The 20,180-nt window shown below is 40.3% G+C and overlaps 1 protein-coding gene across 1 annotated transcript; it reads right to left on the bottom strand.

Annotated features, from left to right (window-relative positions):
* Positions 1-657: 657 nt before the first annotated feature.
* tmprss6 (transmembrane serine protease 6) lies at positions 658-15,038 on the bottom strand. The gene is made up of 18 exons (XM_032534328.1): positions 14,658-15,038; positions 14,186-14,318; positions 13,467-13,609; positions 12,474-12,541; positions 10,700-10,887; positions 10,476-10,517; positions 9,888-10,092; positions 9,597-9,733; positions 9,316-9,428; positions 9,092-9,201; positions 7,895-8,037; positions 7,667-7,765; positions 6,481-6,594; positions 6,128-6,244; positions 5,634-5,802; positions 3,829-4,106; positions 2,216-2,352; positions 658-1,278 (listed from the first exon to the last, which is right to left on the bottom strand). The coding sequence occupies exons 1-18, from the start codon at positions 14,730-14,732 to the stop codon at positions 1,114-1,116; spliced, it is 2,436 nt and encodes an 811-aa protein (XP_032390219.1). The 5' UTR covers positions 14,733-15,038; the 3' UTR covers positions 658-1,113.
* Between the last annotated feature and the right edge of the window lie 5,142 nt (positions 15,039-20,180).

Below are 20,180 nucleotides of genomic sequence, written 5' to 3'. Positions count from 1 at the left end.
GTTGTTGATAATAAATTCAACTAGAAAAAAATGGAGCCAGTGATTCATAGACCCCGAAAATAAACCATTCTTTCTCAAAGGCACCTTGTGAAGAGGACATTTGACTTACCGGTCGGTATACCTGAAAACAGTATCTCATGAAATCTGATGCCAAAGAATGAAGTATGGCCTCGACTGCAATTGCATGTATTTTGATGAGAGGGAGATCAGTCTCAGCCCCATACACTGTTACTCACTGTGTAAATTGGAGCAGTTTTTTAGCCATGCTAGCAGCATTGCTCCAGGGTTAGCAATGTCAGTCAGTTTATTGATCCAACACTATGGATGGATTGCTATGGAATTTTGTACACACTATTTCGTGTGTGAATTGTGATGTCTTTGATTATCTTACTTAAATCAAGCTTCCCATCAGCTTCAGTTGCACTGCAAATGTTAGCATGCTAACATGCTAAACTATGATAGTGAACATGGCAAACAATATACCTGCTGAACGTCAGCATCTTGACATTTTTAACATGGTAGCAAGCTGACGTTTGCATTTAGCTCAAAGCAGCACTGTGTGTAGCCGACAGCCTAAGACAGCTGTCAGCATGGCTGTAGACTTGTTGTAATTTATATTCCAATTTGAGGTAAACAAGAAAACACAGTATATCTTAATTACAAGACAGTAGGATGTTTTATTATGGGGAAAATGCTTTAAGTTCAATATCTTTAAAATATAGAAGATTCAGTCTGTAATAGAGTAAATTATCAAACAAGGGATGGCTCAATAATTAACAGTAAATAAAATCACTTATGTAAAAATACACCTTTTTTTTTGTCCTGTTACCTTTCTTAATAACATTGACAACTGTCTTACTGCATGCTAGATAAACACTTCAGAACATCAGTTCTGAAATATGCTGCTTAAATGAGGTTGATTATTATTAACTCTATTACTTTATGACTTTGGAATAAAGGCTTTTTAACGTTTTACCAGCTTGCTGTTTAGCTGAAAAGAAATCTTAATTAATCTTCCAGCACTTTTTAATCTTCACTTGGTTTATGTTTCATTTGCACCCAGCTTGGAATCATGAGTATATTGATGTAATAATGATGAAGTTCCCCATTGTCTCAGTGGCTGCTGATGACCTGTTCGATCCAGCCAGTGAGCCTGGTGATGCGAGTGTAGACCCCGTAGTAGTCTGGACGCCCGCAGCCTTTGCCCCAGCTCACCACCCCAGCCAGGAACCAGCGGCCCGATGGCTCCTGGCACACCATGGGACCGCCAGAGTCTCCCTGAAAGAAACAGGCAATGGAAAAAGGACAGGGGGTAAGATGTAAATCTTTTATCTCTATAGCACCAAGTAACCAAAATAATTGATAAGGTTGATGATCAATACTTATGACTCAACTCAACAACTCAACAACAAAATGATATCACTCGGTGCTTGGATGTCTGGCTTTAAAAACTCACGTAATGACCTGAACTGTTTATGAGGAACACAAACTCCCAAACCCGGAAGACTTTCAGGATGTACTATGCCAGCATCGTGCATGTAATGTTTGGTTTGTTCACCCTTTTGTGCCTTATGGCAGATATGAATACACCATGACTGGATGATTTACCCAAACCATACATTACATAATAGCCTGCTACTAAAATTTAAATACATTATATTAACTATAGAATATTGGCCTACTAGATAACTGTATGAAGTGCCAAATATAAAGCCTCTGAACATGTGCTTTGATTTAAACCTGCATTCACTAATTGTATATTTGTTGCCACTTGGTGGCAGTGCAACTCTAGCTCTAAACACAACTGTGACACCTTATCAAGTTGTCATTCTGGATTTTTGGACACATCCAGCAGACACAAAGCAAACATTATCATTTGGAGTCCTATTTCTGTCCACCCAAGAAATATAAGTCCAATATTCACTTTCCTTCTAGCTCTATTTTGCTCTCCACCAACTCCTAAAGGGAAAATCTAACTCTTGAGCGGCTAAATGTTACACTATGTTTACCAGCAAGTTGCTCACAGTGACATTTTAGAACAGTTTGACTAAAAACAGCCTTCTGCAGTTAAAAATAAGGTTGATGAGAGTGGTGGGACTGAACCAAAACAGTAAAGGGGCAGGCTGTAAAATCAAGTGCAACCGTAAATCCAAATTGAAATGGAAAAAGCATTAGGCATTTATATCATCTGGTTTTGTATTTATATGTATAGTACCTGACAGGCATCTTTGCCTCCACTGCGGTAACCAGCGCAAAGCATTCTGGGAGTGACCAAGTGGCCGTAAGAGCGAACGCAGGCTTCCTCACTGACCAGGCGAACGTCCACCTTCTGGAGCACATTACTGGCACTGCCTGAAGAGATCAGAGGTGAAAAATCAACCAGTGAAGGCCAAAAGGGTCTTCCTTTTTTTCTAGGCACTAGAGACAATGTATTAATTATATTTTTAAGCTAAAGTCTGCATTCACTTTGCCTTCCTAAAGTTGCTGTCTTATTTGGCTTTTTCTTATTCTACGGAAAGCTGAAAAGTACATCTTCACTGCTGAGTTTTGATTCACCCACTGGATGTCAATTGTAGAGCTGCAGATCCACATACAAACCCACAGTGAAATATGTCCCAGACTACAGATATATTGATTAATCAGCTTCAGCAGAAATCATTAAACATACCGTATTTACCTTCAACAAACAATAAGCCTGAAGATTTCCTACATGCTGTAAATTGACTTTTTATGCGCACACAATTACCAACCAGTTGGGGACAGAAAGTATATTAAAGGTTACATCTTTGGAGTAAAAAGAAACCACTTCACTGGAAATATAGCGGTGTAACAGCTTTTTCTCCAGCACGTCTCTTTCAAACAGCCTTGATCTGTTATTTTGGTTCATCAGAAACCCCCATCCCACACAATTCCACCCACATCACTCTATCTTCACCTGCCTCTTTAATTTGAAGAAGTTCAGTTCATGTGATTTCACTCTGATATCAAAACCACCAAATTACCAAATTACCAAGACTCACTAAACAACTCCTCCCACACAAGACTTCTCACATCTTGCCTGCTACTTCAAACGTGCCGCTGACGAAATGGTTTTTTTTACAGGCTGCACAAGTCACAAAAAATCACTTCCTGTGAAAATACTGCATTATGATACATAAGCCAATGGAAAAAGTTCATCCTGTAACAGAAATATTACCAAATAAATAACAAAACAGTTACTGCAGTTGGACATCAGACTGCATACAATAAACCTACAAGTCAAAAGCACCAAATAAAAGTCCATCATTTTTATAAACCTGCACTTTTTCATTTGAAAGTTTCCCTTCATGCAGCGCAATTGAGTTTACCTGTAGGTCACATATATCAAAGCCTTAGGTTAGCTGGAAATCACAATGGAATGAAGGAAAAGCAATTCCTTTACCTGAAGTCCTGAGAAAAATGAGGTTTTGCCACATTACAAGTCCTTGCAATATAGATTGTTGAATTAATTAGTGTGAACAGTAGTGCAGTCACTCCAAGTGGGTCCTCACTCGGTCCTCCATTCAAAATTGCCTACCACATAATACCAACAAACACACTGCATGGCTTTTGTCTAAATCAGTATAACATCCAGGTATTTTTGGCAAACTATAGATTATGCTTTTGTTTACATAGTACACGCTAAGTTTTAGCCAAGTCAGTACGTACTACTTACTACTTACTTACTTACTTACTACGTACTTGTATAGTAGGTGACTTTGAACACAGCTTTGATCACAGGCAAACATTTCACCCTCTATCCTCTCTCCACATTTCCCTCAAGCTCCCCTTCCCTCTTTCCAATCTTACCCCCCTCACGGAGAGTCCCCCAGCCGGTGACCCAGCAGAGCAGGCCTGGCTCCAGCTGGTGGGTAGGCGGAGGCAGGCAGGCGGGTCGAGCATGTCCAGCCAGCAGCGTGGAGGCGGGCCGGTCTAGCTTCAGCAGGGCCAGGTCATAGTCGTGGGACTCAACGTCGTAGTATTGGTGGAGGTGGATTTGCTTAACACGAGCCACTTCTTCAGTAGGGCTGCTGGGGCTGAGCAGGAGTTTACCCAGGTAAACCGTCCACATCGAGGGGGAGTAGAGACTTCGGGAGGAGGAGGAGAAAAAGAGTGTTTTACAGGGGAAATAAGTCTTTACAGTACAAATTAAAATAACCAATATCTTCAATTTATTATATAGTTCATACACTGTGTAGTTGCAGTCATTGACTGTTGCCAACAATTAGTCTATATTCAGGATGTTCCACTACTGGGCTTGCTCCGGTGCTGCTTGAAATTTCTCCAGATGTCCCTTCTTTTCTTTGTCACAAACCTCCCACTTCATTTGTGTTGGAATTTTAAACCCCGTGGATTCATAAGGACTACGGTTAACTGCTCCTCCGATCTCAGCAGGGTAAATCCAGACAGCTAGCTAGACTATCTGTTCAATCTGTGTTTTCTGTTGCACGACTAAAACAACTTTTGAATGTACACATGTTCCACCAACACAAGTTCCTTCCCGAGGCTTTTTTGCGGCGGCGACGTGGCTCCGCCGGCGTTTGGCGCTGCCCATGACGCTTATGATTGGTTTAAAGAAATATGAATAAACCTGACCATGTTTTTCTCCCATCTCGGAATGCTCCTCCACAGCGCTGTGGAGGAAAGTCTGGCAATGCGAGACTACCAACAAATACTTCAGCAACTGTTTCTCAAGTCTGCCCATACAGAGAACATTAAGAGCAAAGAATGTTCAATCCTCTACAGGATGTTGCAGTTATGTAGCTTAGCGTAAATTCTTTCAGGAAGACTTTACCTAAATCAATTCAGCTGTTATCCAAATAAATGTACATGTCATCATGCTGTGTAGAACTGTTGCATATTTGCAACTAGTCTCAATCAATGCTCTACCTAATTTGAATCAGCTGTTGGAGACGTTCACCTTCCTGTTAAACCAATCAGAATTGTACTCAAATTGCAAGGGCCAATCACAGAGTCATCGCCCTGCTTTAAAAAATCTGTTTCTCCCATTGCTATCAGCTTTTGTTGTAGGCAAAGAGTGCAACCCTCCACCTCCCTTTCCCCCGCCAGTCATCTACTCCAGCTGACTGGTCCCGAGCCTCCTTCGGTCTGGTCTTCGGGCTCCTTTTGGTATCTAGATTCCATCGGGGGGTCTGATAGTTCTCTACCCCTATACACATATACGACATATTTGTTTGCGATGGAGTCTAATCGCTAAAGACTTTTATTGAGCTGTACAATAAATCTTATTTGCATATCTGCAAACATGTCTCTCCTGATTGAAATAGTCGTGGTCCAGCCAGCGTAGTCTGGCTTTGAAAGACACGAGTGTACACACATAAATACGCTGGCTTTGAGTCAGACAGGCTGTTAAAGCTAAACTCTAAACAGCAAAGACGCAAACGCAGGACTGAACTTAAAAAAAGTTTGGAGTAAAAAAAAAAAAAAAATGTTAAAATGCATGAAGTGCTTCATCAACTTCAACTAATAAACTGAAAAAGCTGAAAAAAAGCTTTTGATTTTTGCACAAAGTCCCTCAAACTGTTTTTGTTTTGAAAAAGCAGTTTAACACCTCGATTAACAGACCACTTCCTTCCCTGTTTTCCTGCTCTCACCGGTCGTCATAGAAACAGTGGGCAGCAGACACCACCCATTGGCTGGAGATTAGCGCGCCCCCGCACATGTGGGAACCCCGCACCTGAAGGCTGGCCTGCCATGGCCACTCCCCCTCCGTGGCATTGGCCCCCCCGACAATACGGCTGGAGAACTGTCTCAGGCCGCAGTCTGAATACACACACAGAAATATTAAAACAAACAGTTGAAAATATAGCCTGCAGAAAATACTTGCTTAATATATGTAAATAGAATCAGCGTAGTTGCATTGGAAAGGAAAAAAAGACCAAAATGATAGTTCTATTCCAGTACATCTAATTCTTCTTAATGCCAATGGGGGAAACAAAACTAGATCAAAATAATAAGTACAAAGACTTAAATCTGATTTCATTGACTATATATGACTAATAAAAGTAAAATGTATAAAGTCCAAATCTGAATTAAGTGGTGAAATGAAAACTTAAAAACTAGGTCCTGACAGTGGGGATCATCTCACCACACTCTTTCTCATCTGAGGCGTCGGGGCAGTCGGTGACAAAGTCACACTCTGGGTTTGGCTTTTTCAGACACGTTCCATCAGCGCAAACATAGGTCATATCTGTACACTTCACACCTAAATACACGCACACGCACACACACACACACACACACACACACACACACACACACACACACACACACACACACACACACACACACACACACACACACACACACACACACACACACACACACACACAAACACACACACACATGTTTAATGGTTTGTTTTGCTGCTGTTTAGAGCCTCCACACACTACGTTTTAGGATTTGATTGACGTCGCATTGTGATGAGTTTGAGTGTGTTACCATGAGTACAGTTCATCTCATCTGTTGCCTCCGGGCAGTCTGGGAGTTGGTCACACACCTTGTAGTAGTCCACACACTGACTGTCCTCTGGACACTGGTACTGTGCCACACACACTGTGCCACACACACACACACACACACACACACACACACACACACACACACACACACACACAAATGTACCAGAAAAAAAAAACAGAAAGGCATTGTAACATTGTCCAGCATAAGAAAAGATGCGGAAATACACCATCAAACAGAAGTAGTCTGCTGTGCTTTCCATTTCCAATTTAAATTTAAATTTTCATTTGTCATTACAGTTTCATAATTTTGGACTTGAGTGTTGCGGGTAGATACATCGATAACCAGATACAGTGTATTTTGCCACATTTGACTATCTTTGTTGGGGGAAAATGATAAAAGTGATGTAGAAAACTGTATTTCCCCTTTTTATTATATACAATCTATGCTTGTATGCTACATGAACTATCCATATCATGTCATATACCATTCTGCAAAGCATGTCAAAACAATTCACAAAGCTCTTACTTTCTCATAGCTTTATGTCACATGGTGAACTCCCTATTCAATAGTCTCCTATTAATGGCTAATCTGTGTCCTACCAGTAGTAACACCTAATAAGCCAAACCAATTATAGCATTGTGGCTTGACAGGCTGAAACAACTAACAGGTTTTGACATTGTGAGATATACTGGCTGTCATTCAAATAGATTCTGAAGATTTGGAATGAACAGGCCCATGCCATCAGATCAGATCAGCGTCACCCTCAGGCATTCAGGACAGCCTTTCGTGTGCAGCATGCTGACAAGGCTCATGTTACAGATGTTCAAACATCCTGCCTTAAGCAGTGTTTCAAAATAGCAACTTTTTTTCTTCCGCAGTGTGACAACATGGTGGTGATGGTGGATGTTTGGTTCACCCCTGACAGTCAGTCCCTGTCCTTTTTCCTGAAGAGTGTTGTTGCATCCCAATGTCTGCAATTCAGTCCTTTTGGAACATCTGTGAATATTTGACAGTAAATACATCCACATTTTTTTGAATTGGGCTTTATTGAATTTGCATGGTGGTCCAACCCATTAATTTACTCTGTCCAGCACCATGTGTCACTTTCCTGTTTCAACAGAAAACAAACTATGGGAATAAATTCATTTTAATTAAAAATGAATACCACAGTTCCTCTCGTCAAGACCGTTGGGGCAGTCCTTGATTCCATCACAGGCAGGAACGCACAGGCCGTTAATAGTGCACAGAAACCGGCCTGGGCAAGCTATAAAACACACACAAACACATGCAACATTAAAAACTAAATCTGTCATAGAAATAGGTAGAACCCAACACTACTTAGCAGTTCATTTATCCACATGTCTTTGAGGTCTGTCCTGCATCCAAAACTTACGATCTGATAGGTTGAAGACACTGTAGCGCAACTGAAGACCCGGTCCTGTGAGTGACACCTCTGATGTCATGGCAACAGTGACAGTTGTAGAGAGCAGGAAGAGGCGTTCTTTGTACGGCAGCAGGCCCCTGGTGCCACACAGTCTGAAAACAGAGACTAAGTTAAGTGTAAACTCCAGGTTTCCCTGCAGAGACAGGATGACGGTTCTGGTTGAAGCCCACAGGTTTGAAAAGTATTGTTTAAATAACTAGAGAGTGCCCTTAAGCAAGACACTTGACTAGTTTGTCCAGGGTACTAACAACAATCCTATCCTGGCTAAATTCTGGTTTGAAAAACTATAAGGTGAAAAGATTTATCAGTTGGAAATAAAAAAAAAAGGAAAAATTCTAAATTGAAATAAAAACATGGCCTCACATGAAATCCAAGGAGGCTAATATGGGACGCTGCTGCCCCCTGTTGTTTGCTACGGAGTAGAATAAGGTGACACTTTCAACGAAAACTCGACTCCATTTTTTAGGTGGATCCATTTGTGTTTTTTTGTTTTGTGAAACTATCCGATCCTTCCGCACATTATGGCCTGTATGGAAACTATTAATATGCACAGGTGCTTCCTGTCAGACACCCAACCCAACGCGGGTGGCAGTTAATAATAGATTATAGATTAGAAGTTTAACAATCTGACAAGACACATAACTTTTTCTGATCTCTCTGCTCTCACTAAGATTATCCCTTCAAGTAATTTATATAATGTCATTGTATTGTTGTAAGCTGTTTAAATAAACAGTATGGGTCAACCTAAATGCAGACATATGCAATATATATACATATATATACTGTACATACAATATACCGTGTATATATATGTATATGTATATATATATATATATATATATATATATATATATAAGTCTTTGCATATCTTTGTAGTTGTTTTCTATTAATGGTCTGGCACGTGCAGAAGACAAAAAAAAATCAATTTTGGGGGGGGAAATCTGAAAATCCAATCTGAAATTCAAAAGTTGTCATTGTTTTGTAAAAAAGAGGAAGCTGTTCACAAAGTACGTGTTTTGCAGAGAGTCACACAACTTATTAGTCAAAGTATAAAGTGAAGACAGACTTGTGTTTTATGAAAACGTTTGTAAATGCACAGTTACATAGCAGGTTGATCCAGACAAGACTCCTTGTGGCACAGCCTACCTGCGGTTCTGGATGACCCACTGTCCCTGGGTACAGTTCTGGTTGTAGCTGGCTCTGCTCAACTCGTAGCCCTCAAATTCCAGAGACAAGCCCGTCCCTACACTGGGCATCTGAAACCCCACAGGACGAGGAACACAAAAATACAATAAAGTTCAAAACACAGGCTCTAAATAATTATTGAACAATCAATAAGTGGGGGACGTATAGATGAGGGAGTGTCTTACAATAAAGCTCCATGTGCAGTTAGTGTCAGGGGGGTAGTAGCTGGGAAAGAAAGGTGTCCTTAGTGTCCCCTGGACCCCTGATACTGCCTTCAGCTGTATAGTGGACTTGCAGTCTAAGAAATAGAAAGAAAAAGAAAGGGAGAAGTGTTTCAATATTGCAGACTTATTTTTACTACAAAACACAAGAAAAATCTCTCCTCTCAGTCTTTGTCTGTGACATTGTTTGAAACAATTTCAAACTAGTAATAGAATAGAAGGCCTGGGCTTTCAGGTGGTCTTACCCTGGCGGCCCCAGGCCTGTGCAGACAGAGAGAAGGGGTCCTTGTAGTTGTACAGACCCTGTTTCCAAACCACCGTCATCCACTCGCCTGAAGACAGAACACGCACCACGCGCTCAAGTCTGCTGCAGCCATACACACTGGCAGGAAAGAGGATGGGGGTGGACAGAGAGAGACAGTGGGATGGTTAGTGTAACTCTTAAGTAAAAAAATTAAAGAGTTTCTTGAATAAAAAAATGGGTGCTACAGTAAATATAATGCAACTTTCTTTAGAGGTGGACCGATGGAACTCACGATGTGATGAGGTAAGTGTCGGAGGGGCTGAGTGAATTGTATACCACCAATCTGTCCCGGCACTCTGGCAGTAGCCACTCCATTTGGAGCTCCAGCTGGGAGCCAGGGGCGGCCTGGAGGTGCCACAGGCAGGAGGAGCGCTGCGTGTCGGGGCCACGGAGAGCCAGGGGGCTTCTAGACACCACCTTCTGGTAGCGGTAACAGTCTGGAAAGGATGCCAAAACAATGGAGGATTAGAGTTGGGTTAATTTAAGGTCTGTGTTGAAATATATTCAAATTTTGCCTTGATTTTATATCTGAAGCTACTGTATTGAATAAAACACAAAATTAACAAAAACCCCTCCCTTGAACAGAGATTGTCCAATCATAACGTAGCGTTATTAACTAGTCACAGCAGGTCTGTAAAGCTTTGGATTTCTCGACATGTTGAAGCAGAGTACAAGGGGCTGTAATAAAAGAGAAATATTAAATATACAAAGAGTTGAAAAAGTGGTGCACATTGTGCTTCATGCTAATTACAGTTAAATCAAAGTGAAAGATTGATAAAAAATAAATTATGAACAAGCAAAAGAAAATAAAGTGGGATACCAAATGAGGCTTTCAAAAGCTCTATAACTTTGGAGTCGGTTTCTGCAAGGAGAAGAATACAAAAAAGAGACATTTAAGTAAAAACAAAACACTTTTCAAGGCGTTGTTTCTCACTTTTTCATCTGTCTTCCCTGTCTTACACACACACACACACACACACACACACACACACACATACACACACACACACACACACACACACTCTGCTCATCTTTTGCTCTCACCACTGACAAACAGCGAGGGGAGGTGTAGGATGTATCCACAGAAGCTGACTGTGTCGTTTTCCCCTGACTCTTTGTAATTCCTCAGGCCATTCTCCAGACTTATGGTGACTTTCTCCAGTGTGACACACTCAACACGACTGACTGGCACCGACATCACTATCCAAAAGTGAGCCACAACACTCCCCTCCCTGCAGAAACAAACCCAAAACCAAGATTCACACAATCGTTAAGGATGTATCAAAATGACTAGAGGCAAACAATATAAGATGCAAATGGTTATGATTTCTCAGGACAAACGCAGTGTTTCACTGCCGACTATGGTTTAAAGGTGTCGTCAGAAGTGTGCTTTGTTGCACCTGTAACCACACATAACATTGATCTCACAGTGTACAGACACACCATGAAGTACACTTCTACATCGCTGCAGCAAAAAGAGAAATTACACCACTAGAGCTCAACAAAACTGTCTTCTCAGCTGTTGTTAGGTCGCTCTTTATGGATGCATTGTGCAGCCTTAAAATCTAATTTCCTGATGGTTTACCCTGACATATTTGGAATTGTTCCAAAGTTGTCCATAAAAGATTAAGTTGTTGAAAAATAAAAATAGTTTGTGTTTGTGGAATAGTTCCCATGTAGATTCTTAGTCATAGCAAACTGCATTACCGTCTGCATAAAGGAGGAGAAACACTGACATTTTCAAGTGTCTTGTTGAGGAAAATTTTTACAGTACATGCTCTATATACTGTATATTCCTATGGTCTGTCTGGAGCACCTCTACACTTGCAGAGATTGTTGCAGATTCTCAGATTTTACTTAACAAAGAATTAGGAATCAGGTGCAGGGCTGAATATTCAAGCTTTCAACACAATTTACAGGCCCAAAACTACAAGTGCTCCTTTAATACGCAAATATACAATATGATATTCCATAATCCATCAAGTTCAACAGGTTTGAATTTTGGTATCTGAGCTGGTAAACAAGGAACCACTTTTCTGCTGTCACATGTTCTGCGGCTGAGCCTAGAAGTCATAGATGTTATCAATCAGCACAGCATTTATCACCAAACCTGAATAATTGAATGAATGAAGTGCATATTAACCAGCATCAACATGTGGTAACAGAGTGAGCAGATGTTTCTTTTTCTCCCTCTTACCACGATCTTCCACTATAAGTAGTCAACAAGGGGGTAAGCCTGCCTTGACAAAGCGTACTTCCTATAGAACTGTTTTGATGCTATTAAGCCACCCGCCATTAGCACTAATTCATTTCCATTAACTGCCATTCATTTTGGCATCAATTTGACAGTGAATAACTTTATATCTGATATGAAGACTTTTTTTGTTCATTGTTTCTTTCTAAAAAACACAACATGACTTACATAAGATGTTTTAGTTTAATTAATTAATGTCATTAACCTTTGCCGAACATATAAAAAAAAGAAATGAAGCCTTAACCTACATTATCTCCTACCATTTATCTACGCCCTCCGTCTCTGCAAGATACTGAATGATTGAGATTTCTCTTGGCAAAGCTACCAGAAGACTTCATGTCACATCTATATGTTCAAGCTCAGTTGGAGGCTGCGCTGTAACGCTCAACCATTTCCAAAAAAGTGCTTCTAATAGACTTCAACAATCTCCGTTGAAAACGATGGTGTCACATTGCCCATTTCTTATACTGTCTGTGGTATTTACATACAAGTTCTGTCACTCTTGCTTCTATTCTTCCTGTTTATTATTAATGTACTACATGTGAAAATGTTTGATCCACATACCCAAAGGCGAACACAGTGGTGTAGTTGAAGTATCGAGAAAGACTGGACCCCTTCATTATTTTATTTACCTGAAAGACAAAGAAACACAATATCATCTGTCCACATGTCGGGCAGCTCAAAGTACTTTTAGTAGTACTACTTACTCTATTACCCCACTAATACCGCAGTCCCAGAATGCATGGTTACTTGTGGTTCCTGGAGTCTTCGAAAGAACTTTGGGAGACAGAGCCTTCAGCTAATAAGCTCCTCTCCACTCAAACCGTCTTCCAGTTTTGGTTCTTGAGGCAGACCCCGTCTCCACATTTTAAGGTTGCTTAAGACTCCTCTTTGACAAAGCTTATTGTTAGGGATAGCTCAGGTTTTCCTTGGACTAGACCCTAGTTATGATGCTTTAGGTTGAGACTGCCAGGGGACTTCCTATAATACACTGAGCGCCTCTTCATCTTTACGCACATCCATGCCCCCTCAATGCATGTTGCTATCTTGGCATCTTCTCTGGGGTCCTCATGCTTTCTGGTCTCAAAAATATCCATGGATTGTGGTTGCACACTGATCATGGTTTTACCTTAGTCCTGCTTGAAGTCTAAAGCTCTTGTTGCTAGTCATATTTATGTTATTATTATAGTTATTAGTGATATTATTGTTGGTGTGCTTCTCTGTCTCTTCCTCAACCCCCAGTCTCTCTCTCTCTCTTTCTCTCTCTCTCTCTCTTTTTTGAAAAAAGACCTAACCCAGCCCAAAGGGGAATTCTTCCTTGCCCTGTTTGCACTTAAAGAAATTGTGGGTCTCTGTAATATGGCAGGTAGTCTTATAGAGTGAAAAAAACATAAAAAATAAAAAGACTTGACTGCACTACTGCTGCTTTTCTTTTTTGCCAGGTAGTTTAATTGCATTCTGAAAATGGCATGGAAAAATATAAGAAACCAACAGCAGTCTTGATCCTTTAACCAAGTAATTCTACTGTACATTAGTATTACGGGAATCCCTGTTCACCATGTTCTCTACTCCCTTGGCCTCTTTCTTGAATGCAGGGCTGTTGTGAGAGGACATATCAGCAGAGAAGTTCCTGTTGAGGATGGACAGGTAGGCCGTGTACTGCTGCTGGACACGAGGCTCCAACAACCAAACCCTGTGTTCTGTTACAGAGAAAGGTGTGAAGATCAATATAGCATAAATAGACCTAAACAAGACTGAAGAATCTACAGCCATGCTGGCAGCTCTGTGAGACACAGCAGTGCTTTGAGCTAAATGCTAGCATACATGTCAGCATGCCAACATGATGGCAATGTAAACACGTTTATGTTTATCAAATTTACTATTTACCATAGTCATCATCTTAGTTTAGTGTGTTAGCATGATAACCTTTGCTCATTAGCAGTAAACAAAAAATTGAGCTCAAGCTGAGGGGAATGTCTGAAATATTGAAGGAAATATTACATTTCATTCTGAGCGTGACATGAGTGTCTGAATTACATTACATGGCAATCCATCCAATAGTTGTGTAGTTGTTGAGAAATTCTCAAACAACAAATGTCAGCCTAATGGTGGTGCTATGAACCATGAATATAACATACACATAATATTACATATTTATTATATATATATATATATATAAATATATACACATACCAATATTACCATCCATAGAGTCATGCAGCTAACATGACTGAAATGCAATTAATAAATAAAGAGAAAGAGAGAAGTCACCTTACCCAGGAAGTACCAGGCTAGTGTGGCTCCTGCGGCTGCAAGAATGATGATGGTGATGATGAGGAAAGCCAGAAGACACTTAAAGGACCGAGTCTTCCTGGTGGGCTTAGCCAAAGCTTGGCCACCAGTTTGCATCTTAAGAGAAAAGACGAGCACTTTTACTTTATTTTGGGTTAGAAAAAAAAACACCTGCTATGTAAGTCGAGTCTGAAGTTACTTATTGTGCAGTATCTGAGTGAGGGAATATCAGAGCATTTTTCCCAGTGGATTATGTTTTGCTGCAGGGTCCCCTCCCCCCCCCGTTGAAATCTGTCCACAGACATTATGGACCTAAACACTCAACATTAGTTTTTACAGTTTTTCATCAGCCAAAACCAAGCCTGCAAGGATTTAGTTATACTAAGTTATAACTTGGTTCCAGATCAGACTACATATGTAGCCTATAGCCTGTATTATAATATTAGCATTACTGACCTCATCGTTCCAAGAAGCAGGTGTGACCGCTTGGTCACACGAAATTGACTTCTTGGATCCGTACCCGAGTGCCATTGCATCACTCCGCGTCCTTTGTTCCTTGAGAAAGCATCTTACTCGCCTTTGGGGCTCATTAACGATTATCCAATTTAGCTTTTATTTTGCATCTCTTGTAAGCACATAACCAGACATGCTGCTCCAACAGACAGAGAATGACTCCCTTTGTTTGTAAGTCCAAAGGTGAAAAAGAAAAAAAGAAAACGTTATCAAAATTTCCCAATGCTCGTTTGGCTCTGTCTATTGCTGAGTTATACCATTTGACTCACAGTAGAATAAAACCTAAATACATCCACAAAGTCAAAACCTGTTGAGAACCAAGCTTACATGCAGTAGAGCACATTCTTGTCTAAGAGAAGCAGCAGTGACTTAGATGAGTACAGGTACTGTTCAATTAATCATTACCTAGCAACAATGATGCGCTCAGTCAACCCCTCTGCACAGTAAATCTAATGGGAGTAAAGCAGAGTCAGGCTGTTTACTTACTCAACTCGTTTCCCTGGGTTCATTTCCATGCAAACGACAAATCCCAATGGGCCCTTAGGTGAGTAAGATGCACAGACAGAAAGCCTGAAGTTGAGGCAGAGATTTGATTGTTTAAGGATACTGTGAGTTTACCTCATGCGCTAAAGATTCACTATATCTCGGATACTGATTTCTTCGGTTTGAAGTGATAAGGAGGTAAATGGTTTATATCTCCATTACATGTTAAATAGCGACCAGTTTGGGGGCTTTTGGAATCACATCAACACTTACGAAAAAAGACATTGAAAAAAGAAAAAGAAGTTTACTTTAAGTTTACAACATGCCCCCAAATACTGCAATAGTACAGAGATGGACACTTGCACCACTGTTGGTCATACACATCACTCTACTAACAGATTAGTCAAGACAATGCCTTTGTACATTGTTGGGGATTTCCTGTTTTGTGTCCGCCTCCTTTTGGGACACTGTGTCTGAAAAGACCTATATATTCATATGCATTCGTTAAATTGGCATTGTATTGATCCTAAGCAAGAGCCAAATAAGACGATAACATAAAGTCAAATACATGTGTTTATTCAGTCAAGCAGCAGAGTTACAATACACAGATCTGAGGGATCAAAATACACTCAGAGACTAAGTTTCTCTAGCAACAGACAAGAAGCCGAAGCCTGTCCACTTATCTCTAGACTCTCAGACCTTATAAGCCACTCTTCTATTCTTCCCCTCATCTATTATAATTTCTTTCTTGGCCCCCCTCTTCTTCTCCAGCACAGGAACTGTTATCTTCACACAACACATGTTAGGGTGGGGACTATGTGTTATGTTCCATCCTTACTTGCTCTCACGCAAAGCGTTACATTTTATTTTTGTTTCACTTGTTATTATTACTCAATGTACTTTGCTCGGGTCTCATGAACGCAGCTGTGCCTTGCCTGGAGAACATGCATAACTGTCTCTATGACAGCACACAACTCTGTGCAATAAGCATACACCAAAACACACTTGGTCTCTTATGCAAAAACCTGGTACATTCTTATTATATTCATCTGCAAATAGTAAAAGTACTATTCTACAATATCCAAAATCATTCAAAATAACCTGCATGTAAAACACCCTCATTAAACAAGTCAGAAAATGTCTCTTGAGCTTTTCTTCTACAAGGGTTGATAATAAAGATATTAATCGCACTGTATCATCAGAAACACTGACACATTATATACCCTTTTTATAACATGCAATATATGATAAATTATATATAATTGGGTTAAATTTGTATAATACAACAGTGTAGAAACACAATACATTCATGTTTAACTCTCAACCTGTCTTTGAGAGTTAAACATTGAGCATTAAAAATATCAACATGACGTTACGTACTGTACTATTGAGAACAATTAACAAGCATGTGTTACTGGCTACGTACTAGCCTGGGAACCAGACATATCTGTGAACTTGTGTTTTATTTGCTCTGGCAGATGTGTTTGGTCCCACTCCTGTTCATGACACTGTGCTTGGTTTTTGAAAAAACAAAAAAGATAACCAGAATAAACCTTTTTTACAAAGCACTTTTCAAAAACTAAGAAAAATAAGTCAATTGCAGCATGGATTAGAAAATACAAAACAAAAAGAAAAAACAAAAAGAAATCCTAATTAAAAACCATATAAAAAATGACTTTTAAAATAGAACCGTCAGGTAGCTTGTCTGATTACCAAATGGAAGATTATTTCACAATTTTACAGCAAAGGCTGTTAGAGCCCCTGTCTTTGTCCTAAGCCTTGCCCTGGGGACCGGGAGAGCAGCAGCTGTTCTAAGGGTACAAGCAGGGTCGGTAGGGGTGAGAAGGTTATTAATGGAAGAAAGGGCAAGGCCGCTCAGTGATTTAAAATAAGCAGTACAATTTTAAAATAAAATCCTCAAACTCCAGGTAAGCGGTGCAAAGAGGCGAATGCGGTCTTACTTTTGGGGTCTTGTAAGACCTCTAGCTGCCATATTCTGTACAAGTTGAAGGTGGCTGATTGATTTCTACGTCAGCCCGGCAAATAAGGCGATGTCTGCATCTTCTCTGCTATCTGTTGAAGTATTATTTTGAAATTCTGATGGCAAAAACACCAACACTAATTCACAAAAAATAGATGCTACCCATCACAGCTCATCTCTGCGCCCTGTAGTATGTTTTTAAGTAGTTCAGAATGCATTGAAATGATAATGAACAGTAATAAATACACTCACAGATATGTGATCAATAAATATACAGAAAAGCAAATGACAAAAAACATAAATGAAATCAAATGTTAAAAGTTATTATTGTTATATATATATATAATGTATATATATAGAAAAAAAGAATTTACATTTATGATGTAAAATGCTTGAATAACTATTGAGATTCATCAGAAATTGTGTTGTACCTGAGAAAATAAAACAAGAACACATTCTCCAGTAAAACATCAAAATTTCCGATAACATTATCCAAGATTAGTTGTTTACGGGTATGCATATTCTCATAACAGATAGACAATCATTTCAGTATGGGAATAATAAGGCACAGCTCAAATCAATGTAATTTTAAAATTGATAAAAACCTTACCGGGTAACCTGGATGAGTGAATTTAAAATAATAAACAAAAAGCATTTTTTTGTGGAAAGTTCAAACCTTTTTCCTGCATAAATTGTTTACACGTTAATTCCAAAAAGCTACTCCAGGCGAAACAGAAAAGAATCATACACTACAATAGAGCCCGGATATCACAGTATTTCTTACAAACAGATGGATTAAGGCAGATTTTTCCAATAAGTGATTGAGTTGCAAAGTTACATCCAACAACCCTTAAACAGCATTGAAGATTATGAAACTGTTTAGGAGTATCTAAAAATTGTTTAAGGGTTTCCTGTTAACAAATGAATAAATTAAACACCATTACTTTGATTCACCAAATAACTAATCAATGTTATATTTGACCTATTCCTTGAAAAAAAGGGATGTGTTTGTGTGTGTCTATTGCTTCCTATTTAAGGGTGGTGTGGAGATTGGGATTGGGTGTTTATATATCATAGACCGTGCAAGCAGCGCTTGCTAGAGTTAGAAAGGTGACAAGGAGGGGTGGCCTCTGGCGCACCCAGTAAGAGCCTGCGCCACAGGTAGACCGAGGCCTTTTCAGCGGCTGGGGTTCAAGTCTGACCTGTGGCCCTTTGCTACGTGTCATCCCACATCTCTCTCCCACCTTTCCGGTCTATCCACTGTCATTCTGACATAAAGGGAAAAAGTCCCCAAAAAATAAAGTGAATAGGAATCTTTTCAATATTTTAGATGCACACTAATTTACAAAAATGTATCTTAAATCCTTAGTGCTTAACTTTTTGATATTTAATTAACGTCCGTTACATTCATCGTCAACTGAGTTGCTAAAAAGCTAATTAGGTCTGCCAGCTCTACACAACTCTCGGCGTGTTTCTCAGTATGGCTGTGTTCAGAAGATCGAAGCGTCCGTTGACTTTTCCCTGCAAAAACTTGAGTGAAGACGGTTACCTCTTCTCAACAGTCCAGCATTTATTTTTAATCATCCTTCTCCTCCTTGGCTACTTGCATTGAGGAGTATGAAGAGCAGCATGCCTGTCTTGTTTTATTATACGTATCTAATGAGAGAGCAGCAAATGTAAGCCAAGAAAAGCCCTTTGCTTTTGTAATTAAAGTTCTACATTTCAAAGAAGCCACTGGTTACATTTCCTTTGTGATTGGGGAATGATTTAAAGTAGCCTAATTCTGTGTTTTTTTATCCTCATTGACAGATATCCCCAAGTATGTCACTCTATGTATTATAGAAATGTTTGAAATTGATAGTCCAGAAGCTGGAGAGAATACATGTGTTACATCTAGAGCACAAGATAGCTAAGCGATAATATATTTTTTTGTAATATTTATTCTTTATTTTTAAACAGTGCTGTCATCTGCTAGCTGACTCCGCTGCAGTCTGTTCCCATTTGACCATTCTAGGTCACGTTAGTCTATCCAATCACGTCAAGAGGCATATTGGTCTACCACAGTTTAAACCGCCCCTTGAAATTGTAAAATGAAGTGAGAGGTTTCAGACGACACACATTTGCGATTTGGTCTAGCAACGTCAGGCCTGCGACATACGATGTTGTACAGCATCTAATGTAAGGCCTGCTGTCAGTTTTTAGCTCTGTTCCTGTCTAACTGGCATGTACCCGTCACCGGAGGGCTCCACTGACCTATTAGCTGACATTCGAGCAATCCTCTCAAGTAAATGACTGGGCATCGGTTGCAGAGCTGGACTCAGACCTGACCCAGAGAAGTTCAAAGGGAGTGGTGTGAAAGAGGGCAAGGAGCATGATAAGACGCTGGGAGGAGGAGGAGGAAACAGGAGGCTGGTAGATTCAGTGGACTTATCAACATCCTCCAAGCTTTCCTCCTGACTTATCTGCTCCTGGCCCCCGTTACCAACGTTTGGATCCAGGCTCCAGATCTCCGGGCTGTCAGCCGGCAGCTTCTGGACTTGCTCGTAACCGGAACAAACCTGAATGGACCCTTTGCCTAAAATATCTGCACTGCCTCCAAACAACTTCTGGAAATCTACTCCTTTCCCATTCCCTCCCTCCATCTGCTCATCTCCTTCAAGCCCATCCTCAGTCACATTGATGCTATCTGCCTCAAAGCTCTCTTGACTGACCTCTTCGCTGCTGCACACGCCCGAATCCAGACTCTGGAGCCTGACACGATCGACCTGGAGCTTCTCAGCCTTCTCATAGTCTGAAATTAATGGCAAAGGCTCAATGTCGTTGCTGCCTTTGGAGAGCAACTGGCGGATCTCCACTTCTTTCCCTCTTGCTTCCCTATCCTGTTCGGCATTGTTACCTTGACCTTGACTACCGATGGGTCCATAAGGTGTATCGGTGGCGCAGGGCGCCAGATTCCCCGCGGTGAGCGAGGAGACAGGAGGAGGAGAAGGAGGAGAAGGACA

The sequence above is a fragment of the Etheostoma spectabile genome, chromosome 2, assembly GCF_008692095.1.
Source record: "Etheostoma spectabile isolate EspeVRDwgs_2016 chromosome 2, UIUC_Espe_1.0, whole genome shotgun sequence".
NCBI classification, from domain to species: Eukaryota; Metazoa; Chordata; class Actinopteri; order Perciformes; family Percidae; genus Etheostoma; species Etheostoma spectabile.
Note: the sequence above shows the minus strand (reverse complement) of the source record. Positions and strands in the feature narration are given on the sequence as shown.

Bases quoted from the DNA above. Each gene is read 5' to 3' on its own strand.
- tmprss6 (XM_032534328.1), bottom strand. From the start codon at position 14,732: ATGGCACTCGGGTACGGATCCAAGAAGTCAATTTCGTGTGACCAAGCG. The intron at 13,610-14,185 runs GTAAGGTGACTT...TCTCTGTAACAG, and splicing joins ACTAGCCTGGTACTTCCTGG to AACACAGGGTTTGGTTGTTG. The intron at 10,093-10,475 runs GTATCCCACTTT...CATCCTTTCCAG, and splicing joins GCTTTTGAAAGCCTCATTTG to ACTGTTACCGCTACCAGAAG.